At 48.3% G+C, this 26,854-nt stretch overlaps 6 protein-coding genes and 1 non-coding gene across 7 annotated transcripts; 3 read left to right on the forward strand and 4 right to left on the reverse strand.

The window, feature by feature from the left end:
- Nucleotides 1-1,760: 1,760 nt before the first annotated feature.
- On the reverse strand, nucleotides 1,761-5,508 carry F5Y00DRAFT_251948 (PXA domain-containing protein; the record flags this gene model as incomplete). The annotated part of the gene is made up of 4 exons (XM_048009880.1): nucleotides 1,761-2,572; nucleotides 2,641-3,183; nucleotides 3,620-3,621; nucleotides 3,980-5,508. 4 exons carry the CDS (start codon nucleotides 5,506-5,508, stop codon nucleotides 1,761-1,763), a joined length of 2,886 nt encoding a protein of 961 aa, XP_047866899.1.
- A 343-nt stretch (nucleotides 5,509-5,851) lies between these two features.
- On the forward strand, nucleotides 5,852-10,089 carry F5Y00DRAFT_23449 (pre-mRNA-splicing factor rse-1). Its single transcript, XM_048007431.1, has 4 exons — nucleotides 5,852-6,247; nucleotides 6,409-8,488; nucleotides 8,655-9,939; nucleotides 10,003-10,089. The coding sequence occupies exons 1-4, from the start codon at nucleotides 6,004-6,006 to the stop codon at nucleotides 10,027-10,029; spliced, it is 3,636 nt and encodes a 1,211-aa protein (XP_047866900.1). The 5' UTR covers nucleotides 5,852-6,003; the 3' UTR covers nucleotides 10,030-10,089.
- Nucleotides 10,090-10,257: 168 nt separating this feature from the next.
- Nucleotides 10,258-11,155, reverse strand: F5Y00DRAFT_259992 (uncharacterized protein; the record flags this gene model as incomplete). The annotated part of the gene is made up of 2 exons (XM_048010967.1): nucleotides 10,258-10,932; nucleotides 10,997-11,155. 2 exons carry the CDS (start codon nucleotides 11,153-11,155, stop codon nucleotides 10,258-10,260), a joined length of 834 nt encoding a protein of 277 aa, XP_047866901.1.
- Nucleotides 11,156-11,430: 275 nt separating this feature from the next.
- On the forward strand, nucleotides 11,431-16,518 carry F5Y00DRAFT_231337 (uncharacterized protein). Its single transcript, XM_048007009.1, has one exon. The coding sequence runs from the start codon at nucleotides 11,928-11,930 to the stop codon at nucleotides 16,131-16,133; it is 4,206 nt and encodes a 1,401-aa protein (XP_047866902.1). The 5' UTR covers nucleotides 11,431-11,927; the 3' UTR covers nucleotides 16,134-16,518.
- Nucleotides 16,519-16,652: 134 nt separating this feature from the next.
- On the reverse strand, nucleotides 16,653-16,750 carry F5Y00DRAFT_t42. The gene has a single exon. It is a non-coding gene; the product is annotated as a tRNA-Ile (tRNA).
- Nucleotides 16,751-18,702: 1,952 nt separating this feature from the next.
- F5Y00DRAFT_23511 (uncharacterized protein) lies at nucleotides 18,703-21,396 on the forward strand. The gene is made up of 2 exons (XM_048007514.1): nucleotides 18,703-19,310; nucleotides 19,362-21,396. The coding sequence occupies exons 1-2, from the start codon at nucleotides 18,797-18,799 to the stop codon at nucleotides 20,969-20,971; spliced, it is 2,124 nt and encodes a 707-aa protein (XP_047866903.1). The 5' UTR covers nucleotides 18,703-18,796; the 3' UTR covers nucleotides 20,972-21,396.
- A 1-nt stretch (nucleotide 21,397) lies between these two features.
- F5Y00DRAFT_23515 (putative death-receptor fusion protein-domain-containing protein) lies at nucleotides 21,398-26,801 on the reverse strand. The gene is made up of 9 exons (XM_048007521.1): nucleotides 26,616-26,801; nucleotides 25,732-26,561; nucleotides 24,683-25,673; nucleotides 24,395-24,625; nucleotides 24,112-24,346; nucleotides 23,749-24,053; nucleotides 23,199-23,698; nucleotides 22,399-23,150; nucleotides 21,398-22,327 (listed from the first exon to the last, which is right to left on the reverse strand). The coding sequence occupies exons 1-9, from the start codon at nucleotides 26,711-26,713 to the stop codon at nucleotides 21,509-21,511; spliced, it is 4,761 nt and encodes a 1,586-aa protein (XP_047866904.1). The 5' UTR covers nucleotides 26,714-26,801; the 3' UTR covers nucleotides 21,398-21,508.
- Between the last annotated feature and the right edge of the window lie 53 nt (nucleotides 26,802-26,854).

A 26,854-nucleotide genomic window follows, 5' to 3' on the forward strand; every position in this document is an offset into this window, starting at 1 on the left:
GCGCCAAAAGCGCGCTAGCGCATCTGCGGCGTAGGGCGCCCAGCTGCTCGTCAGATGAAGGAGGGATTAGGCTGGATGAACCTGGGGCGTTATTGGGGAAGACAGCGCCGCGTACAGCTCGAAGGAGTGGGGGAAGACGGGCGGGATCGAGAACATAGGCGTGGATGTAGTGCGAAAAAAGTCTGTGCGAGATCAGTACAATGCAAACCATGTACAAGCAGAACATTAATAGAAGCTTCTAAGGAAAGGTCTTGTAGGGAACGTGGGGGGTTAGAGTGGTACAGGTGTGACCATATGCGGGATGTTTCGAGGTAGAATGGGGTACGCCATGTCGCATGGATTGCTGAGACGCGAATTCAAAAGAGAGCCAGATTTCCCAGGGCAGATAATCTTGATCCGTTCTGTAAAACCTTGCTGCAACCATGGCTTCATGATCAAGGTCCCGTCGACAAATTGTAGCCGAGTTTGATAATGATTGATAATGCGGAGTCGGTCACGTCTGCTTGTATCAAACGACAAGCGATATGAGGCTTCAAGACATCATGAAGCCTTTACATGAAGCCTTTACATGGGGTAGAGAAAGCTCGTACAGGGGAGCTAAGAGCTGCATGAGCCTGGGTTACCCCTGGCCTTATCCGATCGGGGAAGAGGCGCGACGATGACGGATCTTCTGGCACAAGTATGCGAGGCCAAAGCCTAATGAGCTCAGATCGGTTGAGTTTTTGATAAGGACGGCTATGATGGCGTACGATACCTGCCTGGCACCGGGGTGTCAGGGTGTTTGACCGCCACAAATTTTTTTTTTTGCTCTCGGAAAGTATTCAAAGCACCCCGGTCCAAGCTACGCAAGCTGGTGACCACCCCTAGGATGATCATATCCGACTATATCCAGAGCTGAATATACTAGGTATGTAGTCGTTTTCGTTCCATCCATGATCCATCGAACTAATGGTCGGATGCATTACATTGTAGCGGGTGAATACGGAAAGCACCAACATCTAAGTAGGATAGCAGACATTGCTAAAACATCTACTAGACTTGAGAGAAACCCGTTATAAAACCCGTAACCTAACACCGTGAGCCGGAGACACATCCGTGCATGTTGGGACGGTACCTGCGGGTCGGCGGCACGAAGCGAAAGGGAAAAGAGTTCGTGGTGTTGTACCTAGGCCTAGTTGTACCAAGGATTGACGGATTGTCTGACGGGATCCTTGGTCGAGGACAGGAAACCCCTGCAAGCCCCAAAGTTGGGCGCGTAAATAAGGCTCGCGGATGGCCAGGTAGGCCCAGTAGATTCAGCCCCGCGCCGTTTATCGTGCAATCGGATGAAGGACATCTAGGTTTACCCGGTCATTGGTCATGATAAAAAATGACCCTGGAATAATAGAATGCCTCATGCTGGGTCCCTGTTGAATACCGGACTTTGGATGGCTCCCTGTTTATCCGGCTATGAAACTAGAGACTAGAGTACTGAAACGTCGCACAGCATCTGCCTCGACTTGAGGTAGGCCGGCCTCCGCTGAAAATGGTCTGGCCCGTGTACACTGTACTTTGTCTGGCCGATCTGCCAAGTCGATATCCGATGATACGAAAATTAAAGTAGTGACAGGAGAGGAGATGTCCGTCATGCGCACTTGCGAGAGAGGTCGTTTCGGAGAGATGAATGGACAAACTCAGATCCAGTGACCTGAAGCGTATGCGAGGTGACGAGATATATGCTTCTGTGATGAGTGATAGGGGAGGGAAGAAGACTGATTCGCCTACCTATCGATCATCCCGTTAAACCCTGCCAAGTTGCCCGGACCTCTCAGAGCTCCCCATTGCGCCATGGACAAAGTTCCGCTCATCCAGGGCATGCGAGCGTCTATTTCAAGTAAATTCCCAACGCAAGTCCAAAGTCTGAAGTCTGCGATGGGAACATTGACTGGCTGTAAACCGGCCTCAGGGGTTGGAGGATGGTAGGATTTCTCTCTATAATCATGAGACGTTGGATCTACCTGACGGACGGTAGGGATGGACCTAGGAGGGAGCGTTCGGGATAGCATGATCGTACTGATAATCAGTCGTATCGAGTTTACTATAACGAACCCCCACTGAATTACGGTCCAAAAAACCTGCTGGATGTACGAGTTACGTTTGCTCGTAATCCGCGGAACTATCCCGCGGCCTGTCTTTAGATCCGCGTCTGGCTCCATGTCTCCAGGTCCAGATGCCTCTATTGTGCTTCTCGCACGCACTACCCTCGTTAGTATAATCAGACCTTCCCATATAAGCCAAGGCTCCGAGAGCTTGTTAATGATGAGATTGCCTATGACGAGTTCCGAGAATAATTGCCCAACTAGCGTCGTCAGGCACTCGTTCTCGAGATCCTCGGTTGGAAGCAAGAGAGCTAGGACGCCCTGCACTAACAGTTGGCGGTATGCACTTTCGTTATCTTCCTGAATCTGTATGCTGTTATGTCCAGATTTAGGAACCGGGGACAGGGCAGGCAGCGGCCAGAGCGAATGGTAAATCTCGCGTGGATTGGCTTCGACTGGCGGCCGAGCTACCGTGTTCTTCGCTACTCGATATGCTGCATGGTATGGTCAGTAATGAGATGTATATGGATATTAGACTAAAAAGCTGAATACGCCGGCCAACCTCGGATATGTGCGTCTAGCAATTCTGGAAGCTCGTCGAATAGTAAACTCTCAAGATCTACGTTCCGCAACCTCTGTTCCAATGCACGAGTACAATGAGCAATGATTTGTACGATCTCGGCGACGAAGGTCTCATCCGGCGTAATCTTTGTGTACCAATTCTGGACGAACTCCTTAATAATGATAGCTATCAGGGCGTACAGCTGAAGATCTACATCATTTCGACTCGTAAGAGGCGGCAGCAGATCTTGAATGGGCGCAGGTGTGCTCCTCCCCCTATCTGCTAAGTGCTGGGCGCAAAGCACACGGCGTATGAATGCAGCGGTAGCCTTATCGGACAAGAAGTCGGACGATACGGGACGTGTGGATCGGCGAGGCGCCGAGGTTGGTGGAGTTGCATGAGGTGAGCTAGAAGGCTTGCTTCCAGTGGAGGTAACGGACTCGGGATTGGTGCTCGAAGTCGCTGGTGCCTTTGAGCTGGTCGGAACCGGGCCACTACCTTTAGGCGGGACGGGGCCCGATGGTGCTGCCGTCATCGTCCGGTCTAAGGATTATGGTACGTTCACCGGGATATCGTCATGCTAATTAAGTTCAGCGGAGGGCTACCTCGTTCAATATGTATAACCTAGTATGGCTCGGTGGCATGTAAAAGAGGAAGACCGTAGAGTGGGTTGTCTGGTTGTAAGTGGTTCGCAAGTGGTTTGGTTGGTTAATTATCGCGTTAATTATCGCGCTAGTTGCTGCCGGTTTTGCTGCTGCAGGAACGATTCTTCGCTGTCAATTTCCTTGTTCCATTTTTTTTTTCTTTAGGGGACGCTGCATCTGCAACTGCGCGGCAGTCTGTGCCACCTGCAATGACGTTGGCGGATTAGATTAAGCTTCAGCGGCAGAGCACAGGCCTTCAGGGTACATCGCTTCCTAACTTGCATCTACACTATGTAATTCGTATATCGGTGCAAGGATAGCCATGCTGCTTTTACTACTATGTAGTTGTTGAGCCTCATTTATTGAGCTTATATTTACATTTTAGAAACATCTGACTTTCTAAAATCTAATTATATTCTTTTTTGTTTTTTGTTTTACTTGTATTTCACTTCATTGACTATGACGGCTTATTCTATCTAAATTTAATATAGCCGGATTTATTTTGCACGGGAGTGATGTAGTTCCTTATACACACGGCCGCAGTCCTCTAATACTGCACTTCTATGGTCATATACATTAATAATTGTACAAGGCCACGCCTTATTCGGTGCTTCTCGTTGTTGCTTCGTATCTGCCAGAATCGTTAAAACCCAGGAATCCGGACAAATTTGGGAATTTCTTATTGTAATACATACCTCTTTCCTCGGAATGCCCATACGCCCCAGTTACCACAGCTGATATCTTGTGGATCAAGGTCATTGAGATCCCATCGTAAACTCCTGAAGGTGTTTTCACCAGGTTCCATAAGCATATCAAACTCGCCGCCGCAAGTCTTCTTTACCCATTCAATATCTCTTTCCATGTCATACTGCGTGTAGCCGGTTACTATGATAGGGGCCTTTGTTTCAAGGAGCAGAGGTACCGTTTCTGTCCACTCGTGAGAGCTGGCTGGGTGTCCTAATCCTGGATGGAACATGACAAAACAGTCAAAATACGGATCGTATGGATAAAACTGGCCAGTCTTATGTAGAGTATGATAGTAATCCACAATGGTGCTAATTTTCATTGTTGGCCACACCCGGTCTTCTACTACGGCACCGAAGGGATTGGATGGAGTTCGCGGCGGCAATGGGAATTCATCGTCTCTGTTGGTCATGCTTTCGGGTCCGATGAAGATAAGGTGAAACTTCCCTCGGGGGAATAGGTGAGCTAACTGTACCCAGACATTCCGAGGGAGAGACGACTCCGCACGAGCCCCTAGGATGAATAATCTCACTGGGGGTGCTTCGGGTCGTAAGCCCTTGATTGTTTCACCGCTGCCTGTCCTGGGTGGATGTAAGGTATATCGTAGAGCACTTAAACTTTTCAGACCTTCAGTTGTGAGCCTGCCACCTTTCCTAATATTATATGGACTGAGCTCGTGTAAGATGCTACCTATCGTTATCGGGTAGGTAAGCAGCCGCGTAACCTGTCGCATGTTCCGGTCATCGTTGATGGCTTCGAATTGCCTCGTATAGAGAAAAGTGTCCCAGTTGGTCATATTTACAGCGGCTTCTTCCATCTGAGGGCCTGCGTACTCGAATTCGGGGAAGAACCTCCCCGAGCGCAGATCGTGGTCATCTTCATTGATCTGTCGTAACGTATCGCAAATATGTAGATGAGCCTCATAATCCTCGGCCCAGTGCTTCTCACTACAATAGACAGGGATTCCACAGTCCGGACATTCGAAGTCGACGAGGACTGGTGCTTGCGCACCGGAACCTGTAACGTTAGATGGGGTACTGGTACTGGCTGGATCTCGCGTGGGTTGATGGTCGGGGTGAGGACAATGGGCGTGTTGCCTTATAAAAGCAGCACGGCGGCGTATTTCGGGAATGGGCGAGTTAGTAAAAGAATGGAAAAGGTCGTCAGGGCGGAGGACCGGAGGTTTCGATTGGTTCTCGTACGTCGCGGCTGGTCCTAGAGCAATTGTATCGTCCTCGACTGTTTTTGACTGCCGGCCAAATAGAGATATGGGTCTCGAGAGACATTTGCTAGCTTCAGTGGACGGGACAGGACGACGCGAATGTATAGTCGGACTAGGAGAGCAAGCCTTTTGTAGTGAGCGTGAAGATGTAGCTTTAGAGAATGATCTCGTCATAGGTGGGCGAGCTGTATTGGCTGCGGAGAGCCTTATACACGTTCGGCAAGTATTAGAGGCCGCCAGGCGCATTGAAGGCTCCATTGTCAAAGCTTCCCTGGCAATGGCCCATACAATGGTGGCTATAAATTTGCGACTGGATAGCTTGAAGCTCAAGAAATATATGACATGAAAGATGCATCTATTTTCATGTACCCTTGTACCTATGGTGGGATGTTAAGGTTCTCCACACCTCACATCCACGGTAGGTTAGGTACTTATGTACCTTGTGCAAGAGGTCGGGCAATCCATCCACTGTGGCCCGATCAATATTAGTCCGGTTAATCGTTAATCCGCCTAAAGACCCACAAGACCTAGCGAGAGCTTTAACAAACGGGTCAACTTATTGGCGAACTGAATTCTTTAGTGCCTCCAATCAAGTTCTTCAGCTTGATTGAAGCTCCATCAACTTCAAAGAAAAACTTTGGAGCTTCCTTTACAGGAGGTAACTTAGTTGTCTAAACCAGCTTCATATTATAACGAAGAGGAGGTAGAGAGATTAAAAGAGTCGCGCAGGCTTTCTGCGCATCTCCTGCGAAGATGGCGACTACTTCTAATATGTTTCTTTACTCCTTGACCATCCAGCCTCCCACCACAATCACTCAAGCTATTCTCGGCCAGTTCTCTGGCACCAAAGAGCAGCAAATCATCACAGCCTCAGGTTCACGACTCACGCTACTACGTCCCGAACCATCGCAAGGAAAAGTCATCACCCTTCTCTCTCACGATGTTTTTGGCATCATCAGGTCCATTGCCGCCTTTCGCCTGGCGGGAAGTAATAAGGGTAAGTCTTATATCCGCCCCTTACTTGTGAGGCTTCACTTAGTGATTTTTGAAGCTGGGTCGATAGAAACATTCCAACTGCCGCCTCGACATATGGTGTGGTATCTCGATCCTTGAGGAATTATTGTTTGGCTAGAGCTTTGCTAACCTTTCTACCTACAGACTACATAATACTTGCCACTGATTCGGGACGCATTGCAATAATCGAGTATATCCCTCAACAGAATCGTTTCAAGCAACAGAAGCTCGAAACTTTTGGAAAATCCGGGGTTCGCCGGGTCGTTCCTGGACAGTACCTGGCCTGTGATCCTAAAGGTCGTGCCTGTCTTATCGCGTCGATCGAAAAGAACAAGTTGGTCTATGTCCTGAACCGAAATGCTCAGGCAGAGCTTACTATTTCTTCGCCCTTAGAGGCGCACAAACCGGGAACGATTGTGCTCTCGATGGTTGCTTTAGATGTCGGTTACGCCAACCCAGTATTTGCAGCGTTGGAGGTCGATTACTCCGAAGCAGACCAAGACCCTTCAGGCCAAGCCCTCACCGAGATCGAGACGCAGTTAGTCTACTACGAATTAGACCTTGGGTTAAATCATGTTGTCAGAAAATGGCATGAACCAGTTGATCCTACTGCGTCTATACTGTTCCAAGTTCCCGGTGGTAATGACGGGCCAAGCGGTGTTTTGGTATGTGGAGAAGAGAATGTCACATATAGGCACTCTAACCAGGAAGCATTCCGTGTGCCGATTCCCAGAAGAAAAGGCGCAACAGAAGATCCTCAGCGAAAGCGTTCAATCGTCTCCGGTGTCATGCACAAACTAAAGGGAAATGTGGGCGCATTCTTTTTTCTCTTACAAACAGAGGATGGCGACCTTTTCAAGGTTACTATTGACATGGCTGAAGATGATGATGGTAATGCAACTGGAGAAGTACGAAGGCTCAAAATTAAGTATTTCGACACCGTCCCGGTCTCTACAAACCTCTGCATTCTGAAGAGCGGTTTCTTGTTTGTTGCCAGCGAATTTGGGAACCACCACTTCTACCAGTTCGAGAAGCTAGGTGATGATGACGATGAATTGGAGTTCACCAGCGACGACTTCCCGACAGACCCACAGGCATCATACACTCCCGCCTATTTCTACCCTAGGCCGGCCGAAAATCTAAGTCTTGTTGAGAGTATCGATTCAATGAATCCCCTTGTTGATTGCAAGGTAGCCAACCTGACTGGTGATGACGCGCCACAAATTTACTCTATCTGCGGAAATGGTGCACGGAGCACGTTTAGGACCCTGAAGCATGGTCTAGAGGTCAACGAAATCGTAGCCTCGGAGCTTCCAGGTGTCCCATCTGCTGTTTGGACTACCAAACTTAACAGAGATGATCAATATGACGCTTATATTGTCCTCTCGTTTAGCAACGGTACTTTAGTGCTTAGCATTGGTGAGACTGTAGAAGAGGTAACCGATACCGGATTCCTCTCAACAGTTTCAACGTTGGCCGTTCAGCAACTTGGCGAAGACGGTCTTATCCAGGTACATCCCAAAGGTATCCGACATATCGTTCGAGGGCGAGTGAACGAATGGGAAGCGCCACAACATCGATCAATTGTTGCCGCTTCCACCAATGAACGACAAGTTGCTGTTGCGTTAAGCTCGGGTGAAATTGTTTATTTCGAGATGGCCGATGATGGGTCCTTGGCCGAATATGACGAAAAGAAAGAGATGTTCGGGACTGTTACCTGCTTAAGTTTGGGTGAAGTTCCCGAAGGTCGTTTGCGAAGCTCATTCCTTGCTGTTGGGTGTGATGACTGCACCGTCCGAATTCTTAGTCTAGATCTGGAATCCACTCTCGAGAGCAAATCTGTGCAAGCGCTAACAGCTGCCCCATCTTCGCTTTCTATAATGTCTATGGAGGACTCGGCATCTGGCGGTTCAACCTTATACCTGCACATTGGCTTGCATTCGGGCGTCTATTTACGGACTGTCCTAGACGAGGTGACCGGAGAATTGACTGATACCCGTCAGAAATTCCTTGGCCCTAAAGCTGTACGACTCTTCCAGACCTCAGTCCAAGGCCGTACCTGCGTCCTAGCTCTCAGCTCGAGAACTTGGTTGGGTTACTCGGACCCAATCACGAAGGGTTTCATGATGACTCCTCTAGATTATAGCGATCTGGAGTGGGGATGGAATTTTAGTAGCGAGCAGTGCGAAGAAGGCATGGTAGGCATTCAGGGCCAAAATCTCAAGTAAGTGAACTTTCCTATTCTATTCAAGTTGAAGAATGATGAGAAACTGGATCCGATGCCTCGGCTATGAGGTCTTTACGCATACCAATTGTTCCTACTGAACTTCACAAACATTTCCTACCTAAATATGAGACACGGGAAAATGATAAGATGCTAACGGCAACAGAATCTTCTCAATTGATAGGCTGGGGGACACTCTACTGCAGCAATCGATACCACTCACCTATACCCCAAGACGTCTTGTTAAACACCCCGATCAGCCCTATTTTTATACTATCGAATCCGACAATAACACGTTACCACCTGAGTTACGTGCTCAACTCCTAGCTGACCCCGGTGTCGTTAATGGTGATGCCGCCGTACTGCCACCCGAGGAGTTCGGATATCCCAGAGGCCGTGGTAGATGGGCGTCTTGTATTAGTGTCGTGGATCCATTGACGGAGAAGCGAGTTCTGCAAACGCTAGAATTGACCGAGAACGAAGCTGCCGTTAGCGTGGCAACGGTCTCATTTGCGAGTCAGGACAACGAGACATTTCTCGTGGTTGGAACTGGGAAGGACTTAATTGTCAGTCCCCGTCAGTTTAGCGCAGGATATATACATGTCTACAGATTCCGTGACAACGGCAAAGAGATCGAGTTCATTCATAAGACCAAGGTAGAAGAACCACCCATGGCGCTGGTGCAATTCCAAGGCCGACTACTGGCAGGAATTGGCAAAACCCTTCGTGCCTATGATCTTGGGCTTCGCCAACTTCTTCGAAAAGCACAAGCTGAGGTTGCACCGCAGCTCATTGTCTCCTTACAAACTCAAGGCAGCCGTATTATTGTTGGTGACGTTCAGCAAGGAGTGACGTATGTCGTATATAAATACGAGAGCAACAAGCTGATACCGTTCGCTGACGATACAATACCACGCTGGACAAACTGCTTAACTATGGTAGACTATGAGTCGGTTGCTGGTGGAGATAAATTCGGAAATATTTGGATTGTACGATGTCCACAAAAAGCAAGTGAAGAGGCCGACGAAGACGGAACCGGTGCGCATCTGCAGCACGCCAGGGAATATTTGCATGGCGTGAATCACCGCTTGAGTCTTATGGCCCATTTTTACACCCAAGATGTGCCCACCAGTATAAGCAAGACCAACCTGGTGGTGGGAGGACAAGATGTACTTCTCTGGAGCGGGATACAAGGGACCATTGGCGTGTTTATCCCTCTTGTTAGTCGAGAAGACGCGGATTTCTTCCAGAGCCTTGAATCGCACATGCGAAGTGAGGACCCGCCCCTTGCCGGAAGAGATCACCTTATATACAGGGGCTATTATGCTCCTGTCAAAGGCGTTATTGATGGTGACCTATGTGAAAGATTCACATTGCTCCCTAATGATAAGAAGCAGATGATTGCAGGAGAGCTGGATCGTTCGGTCCGAGAGATAGAGAGGAAGTTATCTGTAAGTGACAACAACTAAACTCTTCCATCCTTGAATTGAATACCCAAGCTTACATTCAACTAGGACGTACGAACTCGGTCGGCATTTTGATAAGGGAAGGTTAGGCAATGCAATGGCGCCTGGAGTAAAAAGGAGCACACTGTATTTACGAAATGAATTTCTGGAATCCGGGTAGCGGAACATTCAATCGAATGGTTAGTATGTCCATTTCAACCTACGAGCCTTCCTATAGTACACTCAAGAACACGAAATTGTGTATAAAACTTATCCCTATATAATCCAGAAGCGTCAAATTTCAAAGACAAATCATATTTACCTTTATTTATCCTGACCTCTACGCCCCCTCCAATACGAGCTCCTATTGGCTTGCCTCGCAATTCCTTTGCCTTTTCCCGCTGCCTCAACTGGGTGCGTCCGTTCCCACTCTTCATCGGCGAAGAAGGCTTCGGTTGCCATTTGGAGGTCATAGCCGGCCTGTTCCAAGTAAAGGACGGCAACGTCGTATTCGTGGACTTTACACGCCATCATCCATCGCCGTATCTTAGATTTTCGCGCCTCTTCTTCTTCGCCCTCGATAGGTCGTGGTGACAGGCTCACGCCACCCTTATAGTATTCTCCAGGTATGAGTACAGTCCGTCGCCCCAGAATTAGGTGATCGCTTGTGACATTATTGGCGCGCCTAAGAACCGACGCGGGGACACCGTAGCGGAGGGAAAGAGAGGAGATAGTATCATGCTCATGATTTAAGAAGTGCAGGGTATCTTCTGCCGGCTTGTCGGGAGAATCAAAAGCGACGGACTTTTCGTCTAATTGGTTTGGGAGTTTTTGCGTTGCGGATGGTGTATACGGCGGTGGTGCAGCCGATGTGTTTTTTGACGAACTGGCTGCGACCGAAGATTCGTATGAAGGAGGGTCTTTTAGACCTGGGGGGAGTTTCGTGTCTATTAACGAAATTTGACAATAGGGACAATAAGTATTAAAGCGAGGATTATTCTATTCGCGATGGTCAGCTCGTCTGGAAATATCGGAACAAGGTAGAAAGACCGGATCAACGCACACTACGACAGTTACCACATATAATTCTTTGGCAACACTCCAACAGGCGATGTTTTGGTAGAGGCTTTTCCGAGTCGCTATATCGTGGAACGTCGCAAAGGAGAGTTGCGCAGGTGCAGCAAGACTCGACAGGCGCTGTAATAGGTTTCGCGAAAGTCATAACGCCTAAATCGATGAATAATAATATAATATAATAATATAATATTACCTTATAAGCGCAACTTAAGCGATGGTAGATACAATACTAGGTGCAATAATTATAAGCTTTGATATATGACAATATGACAATCTATCTAAGAGAGTGCTAAGATGCGATGCGAAGGTGGCGTGCCAGTGACAGGACCAGCTGACCAGGTGCCTTTCCGCGTATGACGTTCGGCTTATCGATAAAAATAAATAAGTCGGAGATTAAAGTTAGAAGTTAATCCTAGTCGGCTCTAGCTCGCGTGGGTCAACGCTAGTTGGCTGGTCTGCTGGTTTAATCCACTCGACGTTTCTGATGTCAGCGGTAAGAGGTACTACCTAAGTAGCGCTCCATGACCCAAGAACTGTTCTTTAATGGTCATAATCATGTTGCCTACCAAATTGATGCATATCACCCCTTAAAGCTAATATGGCATTGTCCACAAAGTAGATGTCCTCGAAAACCGAAGGGATAAATAGCAACGAGGGTTATCCTAAGCCGTTACACGACAATTAAGCGGCAAACGTCGGTTAAGCGACAAAGGCGCATCCCCCTATGCAGCTTTAGAGCACAGCTTTAGGAGCAACGAGGACCTGAAACCATCGATTAGCTCCCTTTACCCTTTACGAATCGTCCCAAGTTGTACACAACGTAACGGTAACGGTATTTAAACCATACATCAATAGCTTCAAATGCAATAGTAGTACAGAAGCCTTAAACTTTTCTTTTGCTCGGAGCTTCAGTCAAAATGGCCACCGCTGCCACTACAGCGCCATCCTCTGCGGCTCCTCCTCCTCCTCCCAAGCCCCCGAGCCCATCGGTTCCTGTTATCCTCCACGAAGCCGGACTCGATTCACCCTCATTCCGGGCTTCTGCTCTGTATTTTGCCGAACAAGTAGACGCGATCGAACGATGGCTAGAAGGTTATGTTAGGACCACCGCTAAACTATCCCACGACTTGCTTGGTGTGGAGGAAACCATAAATAACTACCTGAGCAAGATCATTCCGCCTCCGAATATCAATGTGGTCGATAACGACTATGCCGCATTGGCACTTAAAAGGTTCAGCGAGGGGTCGAGGGAGTGGTGGATGCAGGTTTTGAATGGTGCTAGGAAAATGGACACGATGTCGGTCGAACCGATTCGAGCATTTCTCCAAGGCGATTTACGAAATTTTAAGGAGACCAGAAGAGCATTAGAACAAACACAGAAGGTCTTTGATACTACGTTGGCTCGGTATGTAAGTCAGTCTAAGACGAAGGAACCCTCCTCGCTGCGAGAGGACGCTTTTTCCGTATACGAGACTCGTAAGGCTTATCTGAAGGCGTCTATGGATTTCTGCTTCTTTGCGCCGCAATTCCGCATCAATCTTGACAAGCTACTCGTGCGAGTATCTTGCGACCTCTGGCGCGAGATGAGGAGGTCCCGGGATGCCGCGGGAAGCTTTGGGAAATATGGTCATGAGATGGATCGCGTGAAAGGATGGTCAAAAGAGATGGAACTATCCGAGCCCGTTTTCAGACGCGAGCTACAGATTTCGCGGCGCGATATCGGGGAGAGTACTCTAGCAGCATTTAAACCGTCACGAGAGATTGACGACTATAGCGCATCGACCGTGCCATTCCTAGGATCCAGGGGGCCTATGAACGTCTCTACGGCCGGTCAGTCCGCTGCGATAATGGAGAAACAAGGCTGGTTGTTCCTACGGACTATAACAGGGAAGCCATCTCGAACAAACTGGATTCGAAGATGGTATTACTGCCGAGAAGGTATCTTTGGCTGGCTCGTAAACAGCCCTCAGGGTGTCTTGCAAGGCGACGAGATCGGTGTCCTTCTATGCAATGCAAAGCCTGCCGTAGGAGAGGAACGTCGGTTCTGCTTTGAGGTGAAAACCAAGAACCAGACATTACTACTCCAAGCCGAGACGCAAGCTCAATTAATGGAGTGGCTCGAGGTTTTTGAAGTCGCAAAGAAGAGGGCTTTCGAAGCAAGCGTTACTAGGGACAGCTCGTCTCTCCCAGGGGGTGTTGACCCAGCCTTCTCTATTACACCACCTTCGCTTCCGGAATTCTCAGCCAAATCTTTGGATGCGCAAATTGATGATGGGGCGGGTGGCGAGCGATCTGGAACTCTGCCAGCTCCTGAGGTTGGACTAGTACCCCGGCCAAGCTTTGATATCACAACAGCTCCTCCGAAGCGGTCAGTGACGTCGCTAGCCCGTGAGGAAGGGGAGAGCGGTCGAGAACACGCAGCCAGGATCATGCAGAAGCTCGATCTTCATCGGAAAGCTACTTTCACCTCAAGCATGGATACAGGGCCATTATCATCACCAGGACCGACAGGGGGTATAGCTAGTCTAATATCCGCCAGTCACGGTCTACTACCAGGTTATCCTCCCACTGCCTCCAAACAACAGCAACCAGAGCTCGTCTTACCGGGTCCCGAATCGCAACCTGGTAGTCTTGCACCTCCGACATTAGCGAAGCCACCGGCAACGACCCATCTTAGTAAGACGGCTGTTGTGTATAGCGGCGACAGAGTGCTGAATACGAATGCATGGCATACTTTGCCGACGGCGATAGTAGCTAATTATTGGGGAAGCAATACCTGGGGTCATGAGTACTCCCCGAAGACTCCCCAAGCCAACAAAGATGTTGACGATCCATTTGGTCCGAGTTCGCCTTCGATTAAGATGACTACGCTCGGCGAGGGTGAAGAGTTGAGAAGCCCGGTTTCGTCGCATAAGAAGGCCATCAGCATGGATGCTAAGATAAACCATCCGAAAATTGTCCTGCCCGCCCCAGAAAAAGCACCACCGGAGACTTTCTCTCCTGATTATCCCATAGAATTGAAGACAAACTCAGCACAGTTCAGGTTACTTTTCCCGAGCGTGCCGTTAGACGAAAAATTAGTCTTAGTCTTCAGGGCTTCTTGGACCAGCACCTCGGAAGCTGACCGTGACGTACCCCAGATGGCCGGCAACGGGCGAATCTTCGTTACTCCAGATAACATGTACTTTTACGGCCATCAAATGGGCTTCGTCATAACCTATACCATTAACCTCGACACCATCACAGAAGTAACGGCTGCTCCTGGCAGAGATTGCGACTTTATTTTTCTTCATTTGAATCAGGGTACTGACGACATTGGATACACCCGAATTACAATAAAAACATTCCTCGAAGACCTTGATCTCTTACACGCGCGTCTGAACCTTCTCGTTGACGACCTGCAAGCTGAAGAGCCCATGGACCTACCTGAGCTCATCAGAGCGCTCATCAATTTGGAGAAGGAAGAAACAGACAGAAGAAGTCCCAGCGTGGATAGCTGGGAAGAAATTTCAGAGCATACTCCCATGGATGATGGTACTGCTGCTGGTAGGGCCATCAGTCCTCGGTATCACGACTCAGCTTACCACTCTCGACGCAGAGGCGCTAGAAAGCCTCTTCCTAAGTTCCAGCTTCCAACCCATCCTGTAATCTACGAGCCCGACGATATGCAGAAGAAGGTTGCCGAGCGGAACTTCGAAATCAGCGCTAAAGCATGCTTCCACGTCTTGTTCGGAGATAAGAGTTTCGTCTTTCCTAAGCTCTATTTTGAGCGAAGAGCCCAGCATATCGCTCAAGGCCCTTGGAAATTAAACGAGGCAGGGAATATGCACAGGCAGTTTCGCTTCAGCGTCAATTATACTACGAGGCTAGGTCGGTCAAGGGCCGAAGAAGTCACCGACGAGCAAACAATCGAATTGTTCAGCGACCACGTCACATACGTGGTTACGCACGTTAAAAGCCCCTGGCATCTACCTCACGCACATAGTTTTAAGTTAGTCACCAAGATTGTCATCACTCATGTCGCCAAGTCAAAATGCAAGCTCGCTATATTCACGAAAGTGGTATGGTCAAAACCACCAGCTCTTGCCAAGAACCTAGTCGAAAGGCAGGCGCTCGACGATGCTAGCCAGGATGCCGAAGATATCGCCGAAGTTGCGACGGATCAGGTACGAAAACTCGGACATCACAGCCGCACAAAGAGGGCTATCCAGGTCTACGGACATATAGGCCTACAAACTCAGGTTGTAGTCTTCACACCCGGAGACAGCGGCGCGTCGAGAAAGCCACAAATCAACCCGCGCACATTAGGTTCGATGCTGTTAGAAACCGTCAGGTCCTTCGCCGATAGTGTTGCATCGTCGCTGATGATGTGGACGTTTGCCGCTATAAAGAAGCTATGGGATGTGATAACAGCAGAGCGGCTTATCCTAGCCTTGCTCGGGTTCAGCATACTTACGAACGTAGTAATTTCATCCCAAAGCACATCGACATGGTGGTCCGAACGGCGCGCGGCCAACTTCATGAGCCGAGTCGGCGTGGGCCCGAACGTTGTGATGAGCAAAGCAATCTACATAGCGGACCTAGACGAAGCGGCAAGAAGCTCCAAGGCCCTCCCCGCGTGGCCGCAGGATAGCTACTGCTACTCGACTTTCCAGTCCATCGCTAATAGCAGCGACGCGGACGCGCCGTACGAGTACGCGGGGTCGTCTTTATCATGGAGCTCGAGCCGGGCGACAGCGCGCCGCCTGCGCCAGACAAGACAAAAGCTCGGCGCGTACCGGCACGACTTGCTAGTTGCGATGCGCACGGTCAACAGCGTCGAGCGCGAGATGATGCACGCCGAGTGGGAGAACTGGCTACTGGACGAGAACCACCGCTGCGAGCAGGTGGAAATGGTGCTTGCAGCATGGAACAACTCGGCAGACGGGGGGAAACTTAAGGGTGAGATCGCACAAAAGGTTCTAAATAGAAATGGCGGAGACACCAAGGACAAAGATAAAGATGAAGCGAAAAGAAGGAATTTGCAGAGGTGGCACGAGGAGTATTGCGGTAGCTGCAGGGCGGATCGCGAAGCGCTGCTCCAGGAGAGGGAGAGCTTAAGCTTGGCTGCGGCGGTGTTGTAGATAAGGGAGGAAGGGAAGGGAGGGAATAAATTGGAAGTAGACGATTATAGCGAGGTGAAGGGTGAAGCGGGTTGTGGATAGAGGTTCCTCACGGAGCAAAGTATACAAACGAGTACCTACCTACTAATTGGAGATGGAGAAGAAGAAGAGTGGCATGCATGTACCATATTGTATGGAGGGAGCATTACTGGGTATTATCATCACTTGGGATTGTTTGGTAGAAGTCTAGGTTGGAAATACGAATACCCGTGAGCGTAATATTATATATTATTACTATTTTACTTCGCATGTATATTGTTAAATATAGGTACCTAAGGTATGTGTGTGCTGTTAGCTTTTAGGCTTGAATAGGGGGGGGCTTCACAAACGATTTCGGGTATTGGACGGAAACTAAACCTATATACAAGTATCTATTCGATTTCTACGTGCGGCAGTATACATTCATTCATGAGGAACAAAGTCAAAAATATTAAGTAGATAAGAGCATGTTAAATGTTAGAAAAAATGCAAAAAGAAAGTTGCTCAGTATGAGGATTGAACTCATGACCTTCGCATTTACTTGATATTTCCGTGAGGAGATATTAGTACGACGCTCTAACCAGCTGAGCTAACCGAGCTTGTTGAAAGGTACCTTTGCAAAATGGTTTATATTTCTAACAACGGTTCTAGAGGAATTCCAGGGATTGCCCCACCCTAAATCCCCATTCTATGTACCTAGCTCCCCTTTACGTAGGATGATTCTCATTTCAATCTCCCCCGCAACGGCTGGTTAAAGCGCTATTCGCAGTACAGCGCGAAGACTTCAGAATATTTCGGGGGGTTTACTAGACTCGCTAATGAGATTGAAAATCGGAATTGAGGCTCCTTACATTTGATTATTTGGGTCAGATAAGGATTGCGGGTTAAGTGGAAGGTAACAAAGATCTACGTAGGGAGAGGTTGGTTACGGGGCTCTCAAACAGTATGGGGAGCAACACGACCTCGAGATAGAAATATAATTATAACTTGAGTTTTTAGGGAGGAGATGTTTCCTTGCTTCAAAGTAGGGATCTGTTCTATGCCATGATAGTCGGAGTAAATAGTGAACTATGGGGTAGTTACTCTGTAGTTATAGTAAATCTTGCTTTCTGTTTACTTAGCTTGGACAACCTCAACTAATATACGACACGCCCTACTTTAAGAGCTCTTGTTATGTACTCGGCGATTACGAACCTTGTTTTATTCAAATCGTCGCTATATACTGCCTTTAGTTACAGGGAGTTTGGGTAGAATATCAAGATATTCTCCTGCAAAGCTCGTTAGTTAGTTAACAGCTAAGGCTCGCTAAAGGGCATTATGAGAGTCAAAACTTGGCCTCTTATCCATATTACTTAAAGTAATTATTTCAAGTACCACCCAAAAAATTATAGTATAGAACTGTTGAAGATACATATCGCAATCATCTCTAAGAGCATGAGTAAAGAGTTTCCAGCTACGAGTGATCCAGTCTTAGGTTGATTTATAGCCGTGTTTTCGCGTCTTACCTTCGTTCTTGAAGTATTAGGTATGTAGGGACAGTTAATTGAACTAAGAGTATTGATGTATGTAGGTATTTAAAAATAGGAACTATCGAAGCTTCAACTTTATAATGCGCTCCATGTGTGTTTGAGGTGATGTATCAAGTACACACTAGAGTCTGTCTAATACGAAGAGTGGATGTCTATACAGGTAGGTATATAGGAGACCTAGGAAAAAACATTATGTTTCCATATATGTTGGCAGGTGGTCCACGTCACGATCGTGAGTCACGGCGATAGCATCAAGGGAAGGAACGAGGCCCCTAGGGCCCACAGGGCCGATTATATAAACAGACGAGGTCCCGTAGTCCTTGTAAATTTAGCAACGCTTCCGCAATACAAGTCCAGTTCCACATTATAGAATAAACCTTAATGATCCATTTCCTCTATGCCTTTGGTACTTCAATGGCACGATAATGGGGTAATGTCGATTTACAACGTATATGATTGGTGCAATTAGTCATTTCCTTATATCGCTTTCTCCTGCTTTGAAAGCCGTCAATCGGCTTAGAGGCTTCCCAATGCAATATCGACCTAATGCAGTCTAATATCTTAGCTAAACCGGGCTAATTTTAAGGCCTACCTCATAAATGGGGCAACACTACTGCATCCTTATGTAATAACAGATAATACTGCATGTACGAAGTACGAAGGGAGTACGAAAAGATAATTTAGGGGTCGAGGCTGATGTATGGATGCATGTGTGACGTCAAGGATATTGGAGCTCAGCCTCTCGCTTCCACCGAACAAACGAGAGAGGCCAAGCCAAACTCCATACACTTTCCATCTCAATCCTCGCATTCGCCTTTCACCTTTTCAACACTCCACGTTATTGTCATATGATACATTCCTACCCCCTAATTCAAGCCAATTCCTATTATTAATAATTCCCATGAATCACCACTGTTTCTTCTTATAATCATTGTACTTAGCGATCATTGGCCTTGGGCACAAAATGGAATCAATAACTTTACAGTAGCTACGATTACTTTTGAGTCACAAGTATTTCCTTTACAATTCACATGAGCTCAAGACACGTGCACCAAAACCGTCGCTTAGATCTTAATACAACGCCGTATCTGAGTGGCTAAAAGGGTATAAGAAATTATGCCGAGCGCCCACGAGACCTTCAAGGCTCTCGGCTCTATCAATTGGGACGACGTTCCTCAGGATCAGCTTGATACTTTCCTCAAAGACGCATTCACCAATGCACAATGCATAATCGATTCGATCCCGGTATCCTCCTCGTCCCTGCAACATATGGGCTTGCCGCGGTCGGCCACCGACACGAATCTTTCTTCATTACCCAACAGAGACTCCAATTTATCAGACCATGCGGCGCAACTAAGAAAGGAATGGAAAGAATGCAAAGTCAACCCACGTGAAAATCCACTGGGATTGGATGTTTATAAATTAGCTGCTAAGGACGGAAAAGGTGCTTGGTTTGCTAGACGCAGCGTCCACGATGGCTTCACCTTTGAAAAATGGAGATTGGGATTGGAGAAGGAGTTTGACGAGAGCTTAAAAGTAGAAGGAGGACCTGGCGCGGGGAGCATCAGAGGGATTGGTGCTGATAGAAAGGTCGTCAACCAAACCGTTGAAGGCATCGGCAAGATGCGTGGTATGTCTACCATCGTCTTCAAGACTTGATAAAGCTAACCAATTATTTTAGTTTATCAACTATCAGCTCAATTCCCTGGACCGACCTCACCTCGAGACTTTATAGGTCTCCTGCTGAGCTCCGACTCGGTCACTGATGCTCCCGGTACGCCCAGACACTTTATGCTGGTCTCGAAACCGTGCGTTCACCCAGAATGTCCACCACGACAGGGCTACATTCGAGGCCAGTACGAGTCTGTCGAGTTTATCCGTGAAATTCGAGTGGAAAAGCCTTTACGGAAAACCCGATCATCAATAGACCTACCTAATGACGAGGTTGCGGCGTCGATGCGGAAAACTACCGAAAACCTTAGCAGAGAAGCCACTGTCCGTTCAGCCCGCCAAGCAGCCGACTCTGCCAACAGCGAGGGTGGAAGGAAACGAGGTAGGACTATTGGGAGTGCCGACGTTGGAGACGATCGAGAGGAAGACGACAACTACGAGACCATGATCGAATGGTTGATGGTTACTCGAAGTGACCCGGGTGGTAGTGTTCCGCGATTCATGATCGAAAGGGGGACGCCACCAGGCATTGCCGGCGATGCCAACAAACTAGTTAAATGGATCTCGTCGAAGTCTATTGACGACCTCGCCGAATCTGAATCCGAATCCGACAATGAAGACGCGAAACCTGAACGTGAGGTATCTAACGCCGAGCGAGTAGATTCCGACAAAACGGTCACAGCGAATTCTACGTCGAATGCCACTCACCACTCAAAGGCCCCGCAACAATCAGCTACTAAACAGACAGAAGAGATTGAGGAACAGCCTGGCTCTGTGGGCGTGTATGGCATGATAGCAAATGCCTTGAATGCTGCAGCTTCCGTAGCAGCCTCACACATCCCTCATCCCTTCGGTCCGGTTAACGGCGAAGATGCAGACACGTCGGACCTCACATCGGAAAACCGGGACGACGACGAATCGTCTATCCACAGCTTCCATAGTCTAGAGGGCGAGGGAATAGACGAAAATGATAATGCATCACAAAAGCCGGGAGAAAGTTCAACCCAGCTTACACCTTCGGTCACTAATGGTGGCGCGGAATCTATAGTCTCAAGCGAATCGCTTACAGCCCACTCAACAGCGCCGTCACATCACGAGAAAGAACTTAAAAAACTTGAGGAGCGAAAGCGAAAGACGGAAGAGAAGCTGCGGCGGGCTCAAGAGCGGGCGCTCGCTAAGCGAGGCAATGAAGACACGGAATCCCAGCGTGAAGAAGCCGCGATGCAAAAGCTGCGCGAAAAGCACGAGCGCGAGATAGCAAAGCAGCAAGAAAAGTACCAGCGGGAACTAACAAAGCTAGAAGCGAAGCGCGCTAGCGAGCAGAAGAAGGCCGAGGAACGCCGGCGTAAGGCTCTCGAGCGCGAGGAAAAGACCACACTGGCTATGGAGCTAAATAAGGTGCGGGCCGAGCGCGATATCGCGCACAAGCAGATGGAGATCTTAAAGGAACAGATTGGCGAGCTGCAAGCCCAGAACACGAAGCTGGTCGCGCGCCTCGGCCGCGAGGGTATTACCGTGGATGATAGCGACGGCTCGAGTTCCCTTGGCGGAATCAAAAGGTCCATGACGGATCAGACGTCGGATCGAGATTCCAGGAGCGCAAGTATAGGGCGTTCGTAGACCGGACGGAATATTACCTGCGCGAGCTGTCTCTGTATTTCGGGCGAGGAGAGTTGCGTTGTTCACAAGAGCTGATTGAGCTGTGCATGGCATAACATATCTGTTGCTGCGGAGGAGGACGGAATTTGCATATACTACCTAACCTACGTACAACACAGACGGAAGAAAACCACACATAATACCAACAAGTTCAAGTTTAAATATCGGCGCGAGAGGCACATTAGTGGTAAAGATGGCGATCGAGTTATTTGTAATCCTTGGGCGGGCTACCTTGGTTACTGTTACTACCAGCCTGCTTGGGGATCTTACGACATAAGACGAGTTCACGAGTACATGAGGGAGTCGTTCGGGCGTTTTGTATCGCATCATAGTGTGTTCTATGTTTAGAGTAGCAAATAGCAAGCAGGCAAGGCGAATAAATAGTAAGAACTTAGGTTGAATTTGCATGAATAAGTGTATGCCCTACGTTACCTACCTAGGTATACACATAGATACCATACCCCTTTTCCGATACAACCACCTTAGGTACCTTAAGTATTACTTATCCAACCCGGCACACATACCAAGCAACAGCCCACTTACCTCCGCCCGCCGGCCCTCATCCCTAAACCGCTTTACCGCATCCCTAATCTGATCATCTCCGGTTGCCGCAAGCGCAGTACCACCAATCAGGATCCGCGCGCAAATAGCAAAGACCTCAGGCTTCGAAGTCCAGCCTAGCGGGCCATCTGTGCCCTCTGCAGTCGCGATGCGTGATAGCGTCTCCAGACCGGAGAGACACCATTGCGACAGCGCTGCCGTTGCTTCAGATGGATATTGTTGAGGAAGAGACGAGAAGATATTGCTCCATCGATGAGCTTCTCGTACCTCGTCCACGTACAGGTTCTGCTCCTCGATGACGAACAGCGAGTCGTCGAAGCGCATGGCCACTGCGAGTTGAGCCTCAGCTGGGATCCAGCCTTTCAATAGTCGTTTGGCGGTCGAGGGGGTAGCGCCGGTAGGGACTTGTTCTAGGGTTACGTAAGAAGATGAGGGTGAAGAGGGAAGGTTCCCAGCCATGCGGCACGCGACGTGCGCTCTGAACTCATCAACATCTCCGTAATGCGCTAGTAACCAATGCAATAGCCGCCGGCCAGCTTCGACGGAGATGAGGCGCTGGTTCGATAGTAGAGGGGTTGCTGCCGAGGCGGCTGCGGCGCGGACTTCGTCGTCATCGTCGTTAAGGGCGTCGTAGAGGGCTATGAGCCACGGTAGGTGTGCTGAATCGGAGTTCTTCTCTGTCGAGGTTAATTTGAGGGCAACACTTGTCGAAAACGAGTGCATGGCACCAACGGCAGCCATGCGAGTATCGAATGTCTAGTAAAGATACAGATATTAGTTTCGCGTATGATATATATAGTGACCATTCTGGTAGAAGCTGTGCTTACCCTATCCGCCATCCCGGCGTCGCTTATCATTGCACCCCAGGACCTCAACCACGGTTCTAGGTCGGTATTGGTTGTCTCAGATCGCAAGACTATAACTGCCAATAATGGCCCGCTTACGCGGACGATAGCATCCGATAAGCTTGGATTCATGGGCTTTCCGTAGAGATCTGCCCAGAGTTTTGCTATGGCCTCGTTGTCCGGAAGATGTTTTAGGTCCTCTGTCGCACCGCAGAGCACACTGTCCATGAGAGCTGCGATGTTCTCCAGGGCCATCGTTCGCGGCTCTGGTGCGTCGGTCTCGAAACATACTTGTATATATGTATCCATGAGGTTGCCTCGCGTTTCGATAGACAGTGACGAATCAATAGGAGACATACTTTCTAACATGGAACAGGCAACATTGACGTCTCCCTTTAACGCTGCCACCAGAACCTGTCTCAAGGTGTCGTCTGCCTTTTTGCTAGATTGCCTCAAAGCTTGTAATAGAGCTGCTTGCCCGAGCCTAATATCTAGTAACGCTGACGGTGCCGTTTTTATACCAGGCTGGTTGTTAAGCTCGAACATCCAGGAGAGCAAAAGATCCTGAGATTCAACGACAAGACCTGTCTCTGAAGTGTTTCTTGTCCTCTTTAATCTGGTTATGAAGTTGGCAACTTCAATATAGACTGCTCTTGTTTCCGAGCACGTACTAATACTCTCATTTCTTGAAACTAGTTCTACAAGTATGCCGTATATTATATTGACGTTGCAGTCTGTAAACTGTCAGTATGGAATGTAGCATATATGAGCGATACACTTACCTGAAAGCTGCTCGGGCATCACCTCGGAAAGCCTCTCAAGCAAGAACTTAATAGTTAGGAGGGATCCGTGTAGCTTATTCGAGGTCTTAGAACTAGCCAAAAGATCCGAGACGGGATTAAGCCAGCCCGGCTTAAGGAGAAAGGAACATAAGGTCCGGGCAGCAATTTCTCGGACGTGCCAGATGTGGCTTCCCAAGTACCACGCGATGATGTCGTAGAGCTTGTCACGGAACTCTTCCGGTGGCCCAGCACGACGTATAATATCCAATGCCGGGAAAACAGATTCTGCCGTCTGTGTCCCTATTAGGACCCCGCTTGATTGCTGGCCCGTCTCCAAGAGGTTCACCAGGAGTACTGGGAGAGCTTTGAATTTACTATATGGTATCTTGATGGTCCGCCCATCCCAACCTGCTTCAATTGATGTTTTACTCTCGCTGGTGCCAAAGAGGCAGTCGATGAGACTTCTCAGGAGCAAGAGACCACAGTTTCGAATTGCCCATCTATGAGTTTTAGTACGAGTAGAGTCAATCAGTGACGGCTTGGGACCTACATTTCAGACTTCAGACTGCTTGCCGCTAATTCAAGGCAGTCAGTGAGATATGGCTCTGCCCTCTTGCTCAGGTACGAGCTCTTGAAGATATCTTTGATACAGTTTAAGGCATGTACTTGTGGTAGGTTTGACCCATCAGTATCGGATGCGAGCGCTGGTCGACGACCGATATCTTGCAGATTGCGAATGACATCTTCAAAAGATGGACAAGTCGCATTAGAAGAAAGTATACCGACGATAAGAGCTGGGATACCAGCCGATCTTCGAGTGGTAGAAGCTTGCGTGTGAATGCAAGTCAGCGCTCCCTATGCAAATCTTAGTACCTAATGTATCTGTAGTTTGGAGGTGTCGAGGTCTACTAACCTCATACCATTGGTCTAAGAAACCGGATTTGTCACTTGAAGGGTGTGGGAACCATTTTACGAGCTGGCAGCAACTAGTAAATGTCTGCGATACTGTCGTGAATGCTCCTCGGTGTCGCAAGTTCGATAGTTCGTCAAATGTGAGCATTCCAATCGCCTCGAAGTTGGCTCTTGAAGGAGCTAGAAGCCCAGGGCCCTGGTGGCTGGCGTTGCTTGCAATAGCACGCATCAAATTACTTGAAACAATTAGTAGCTACTTTAATAAATATTTACCGAGACCTTACCTTGACTCATGGATTGCCCTGAAGCTGTAACTAAGCAAGTCCTTAGTATCGAGTCCCTCAACCTCCTCGAGCTCTTCCGGCAGATGACCTTCCGGAGAGTCATCGCAAAGAACATGCCGCACAGCCCGCCATATTCTCTGGCAGCATGCAACAGCACGATCCTGTATTTTAGCCAGGGCCTCGATATCCTCCCTGGAGAACTTCATAGTTGAAAAAGAGTTCCATATATACCTACGCCCCTAGATGAGTACTCAATTTCCGAAAACAAGCTATGTGATCTGAACATACCTCAGGGATGCGAAGCTACCATGTACTGGCGCCTGTAACACCGCGTTGGCAAGGTCTTGTTCGGCAGCAGAAAGTTTAGACTCGAGACTTGACAGGATTGTAAATGGAATCCGCATTCGTTCCTCCGAGTTTATGCTCCAGCGGCATAGAAGCTCAAATGAGCGAGCGGCACCGTCGGAATGGTCAGCGCGGGCGGTTCGCCGAGCAAGCTCATCAGCCTTGTTGCAAAAGCTGCGCAACTCCTCGATAGGCGTTTTCCCTAGTTCCTTCATCTGTTTTTGTAGCCCTGGGTTCCCAATGTCGGGCGATAACGCCATCACTAAGGACGCAGCAGTCTCTCGTACATCATCGAATGGATCCATAATGAGATCCAGGATAGAGCGAAACCACGTTGCGTCAATTAGCAAAGTACTCAACTCAGAAGAGTCAAGTATAACACTCCCATTGGATGGAGCCGGCTTGGCGATGAATACCATGGCCTTCAATGCTGTTATATGTCGCTGATAGGATGTAGTAGGAGCAAGCTCATTCTTAAGAAATCCTACATACCAAGAAGCAAAGTCCTCGTGTTGGCGCAATACGGCGTTCAGCTTTTCGACTGTGTCATTTTGGTGTTTCTCTAATTGAATATCCTTATCCTCTCCTGTAGGCAGTCTGGGACCGTGTTTGCTCGATTTCGCCTTGTTAATCTTCTTAGAAATGCGGTTAGCTTCTCGCCGTAGCGACTCGATAGTGTTTTGAATACGCTTGATCATATTTCTCGAATGACCAAGGACATCATAACGCATTTTCGGATCTGAATCTTCATAAAACGATGGCAAATACTGCTTGAGAAGTTCGATTGCTTCTGTTGTGTATGGTTTCGTTGTAGATGGGGACGCTATGAGAAGTGAGACAGCGGATGTACGAGCTTCTTGAGAGTCATGGCACAGAACGCTTTCGAGTACGTCTGCTCGAAGCTGGAAACCTGATTGAGAGTCCTGTTCTAGTTCTTTGCATCGTTTAGCAAAACCTTTAACAATTTTCGGTGTCAGATGGCGATAGCTTACCACGACCCGGTTCATCCACTACCCCAACCTTCTTTCCTGCTTCAAGCATGGCAAGCCAGAGCATTGAATTGAGGTCCCATCCATTACTGTCCTTGCTAGTAAGTCTTTGGAGCGATGATAAATGGCGAAGGTATACTAGAGAACCTGCTCGATCAATACTGAATAACTGAACAAAAATATAAAATTTAATTGGCTCGAGATAATCGGGGTTCATCTGTAAACCCCTATATATGAACCTATGCCATGTGTTAGGTTCATGTCTGACGTCCTTATCCTCATACCAAGAGCTAGTGAAGATTGTAACGAGAAGATTTCCGACTACATGACATAGATAATGTAGTTCCATCCAAGCGAAGATGCCAGCGACGAAAGCATCCCAGGTATATTCATTTAGAGGTAGGCCGTGGATCTCGTTATAAAGCTCTAAGATGCTGCATAAATATACCAATTTCTTCTGAATAAAGCAATCTAAGACGACCATGGCAGATTTTACTGACGGCCTAGATGACTGTTGCGTGATCGTGCATACGGTGGTATTCAATATAGTTGCCTTGACGGAAGCACCAACCTCTGGTCTAGGATTGTTGGATATAAGATACGCAAGATAATCCAGGATGAGCCTCATAGATCGATGGGAGTCTTTTTCATTCCATTCCATGAAAAAGTCGAAAAGTCTCATGGCAGTACCCTCTGCAAATGCAAAATTTTGCAGTGTGGGCTTAGAAGACTTTGAACAATGCTCAATGAAGCCGTGAAGTTTCACGCAAGCGTTCCCTGAATACTGCCTTGGCTTTGCGGCACATATAATAAGCTCCTCGAACATAACTTGCCTAAGGAGTCTATGTAAGCGCAGGACTAGCTTTTCAGTATTGATTTACACTCACCATAGTTGCAGCTCTTCAGGCTGTTCTTCAAGCCAAGAGACAGCATGTTTCGGGTTGAAGTTGGTCTCACCAACTTGAGTAGCTATTTGGGAGTTCATTGCGTATTTGAGTGGTGATGGTGGGCCAATGTGTGGCCTTCTCTCCCCTTTCGATATATGTCCGCTTTAAGAGACTTATTCTCTTCTAGATTTGGATATTCCGTCGATATTATTGGGTAGGAATTGGGAGAAGAGAACATG

Source organism: Daldinia vernicosa, assembly GCF_022497035.1.
Source record: "Daldinia vernicosa strain CBS 139.73 unplaced genomic scaffold F5Y00scaffold_12, whole genome shotgun sequence".
Lineage (NCBI taxonomy): Eukaryota > Fungi > Ascomycota > Sordariomycetes > Xylariales > Hypoxylaceae > Daldinia > Daldinia vernicosa.

Coding starts and splice junctions, on each gene's coding strand:
- F5Y00DRAFT_23449 (XM_048007431.1), top strand. CDS start 6,004: ATGGCGACTACTTCTAATATGTTTCTTTACTCCTTGACCATCCAGCCT. Junction 6,248..6,408: donor CCTGGCGGGAAGTAATAAGG/GTAAGTCTTATA, acceptor TTCTACCTACAG/ACTACATAATACTTGCCACT. Junction 9,940..10,002: donor AGATAGAGAGGAAGTTATCT/GTAAGTGACAAC, acceptor ACATTCAACTAG/GACGTACGAACTCGGTCGGC.
- F5Y00DRAFT_231337 (XM_048007009.1), top strand. CDS start 11,928: ATGGCCACCGCTGCCACTACAGCGCCATCCTCTGCGGCTCCTCCTCCT.
- F5Y00DRAFT_23511 (XM_048007514.1), top strand. CDS start 18,797: ATGCCGAGCGCCCACGAGACCTTCAAGGCTCTCGGCTCTATCAATTGG. Junction 19,311..19,361: donor AGGCATCGGCAAGATGCGTG/GTATGTCTACCA, acceptor CAATTATTTTAG/TTTATCAACTATCAGCTCAA.
- F5Y00DRAFT_23515 (XM_048007521.1), bottom strand. CDS start 26,713: ATGAACTCCCAAATAGCTACTCAAGTTGGTGAGACCAACTTCAACCCG. Junction 25,674..25,731: donor AGTGGATGAACCGGGTCGTG/GTAAGCTATCGC, acceptor AACGATGCAAAG/AACTAGAACAGGACTCTCAA. Junction 22,328..22,398: donor ACGCCGGGATGGCGGATAGG/GTAAGCACAGCT, acceptor TATCTTTACTAG/ACATTCGATACTCGCATGGC.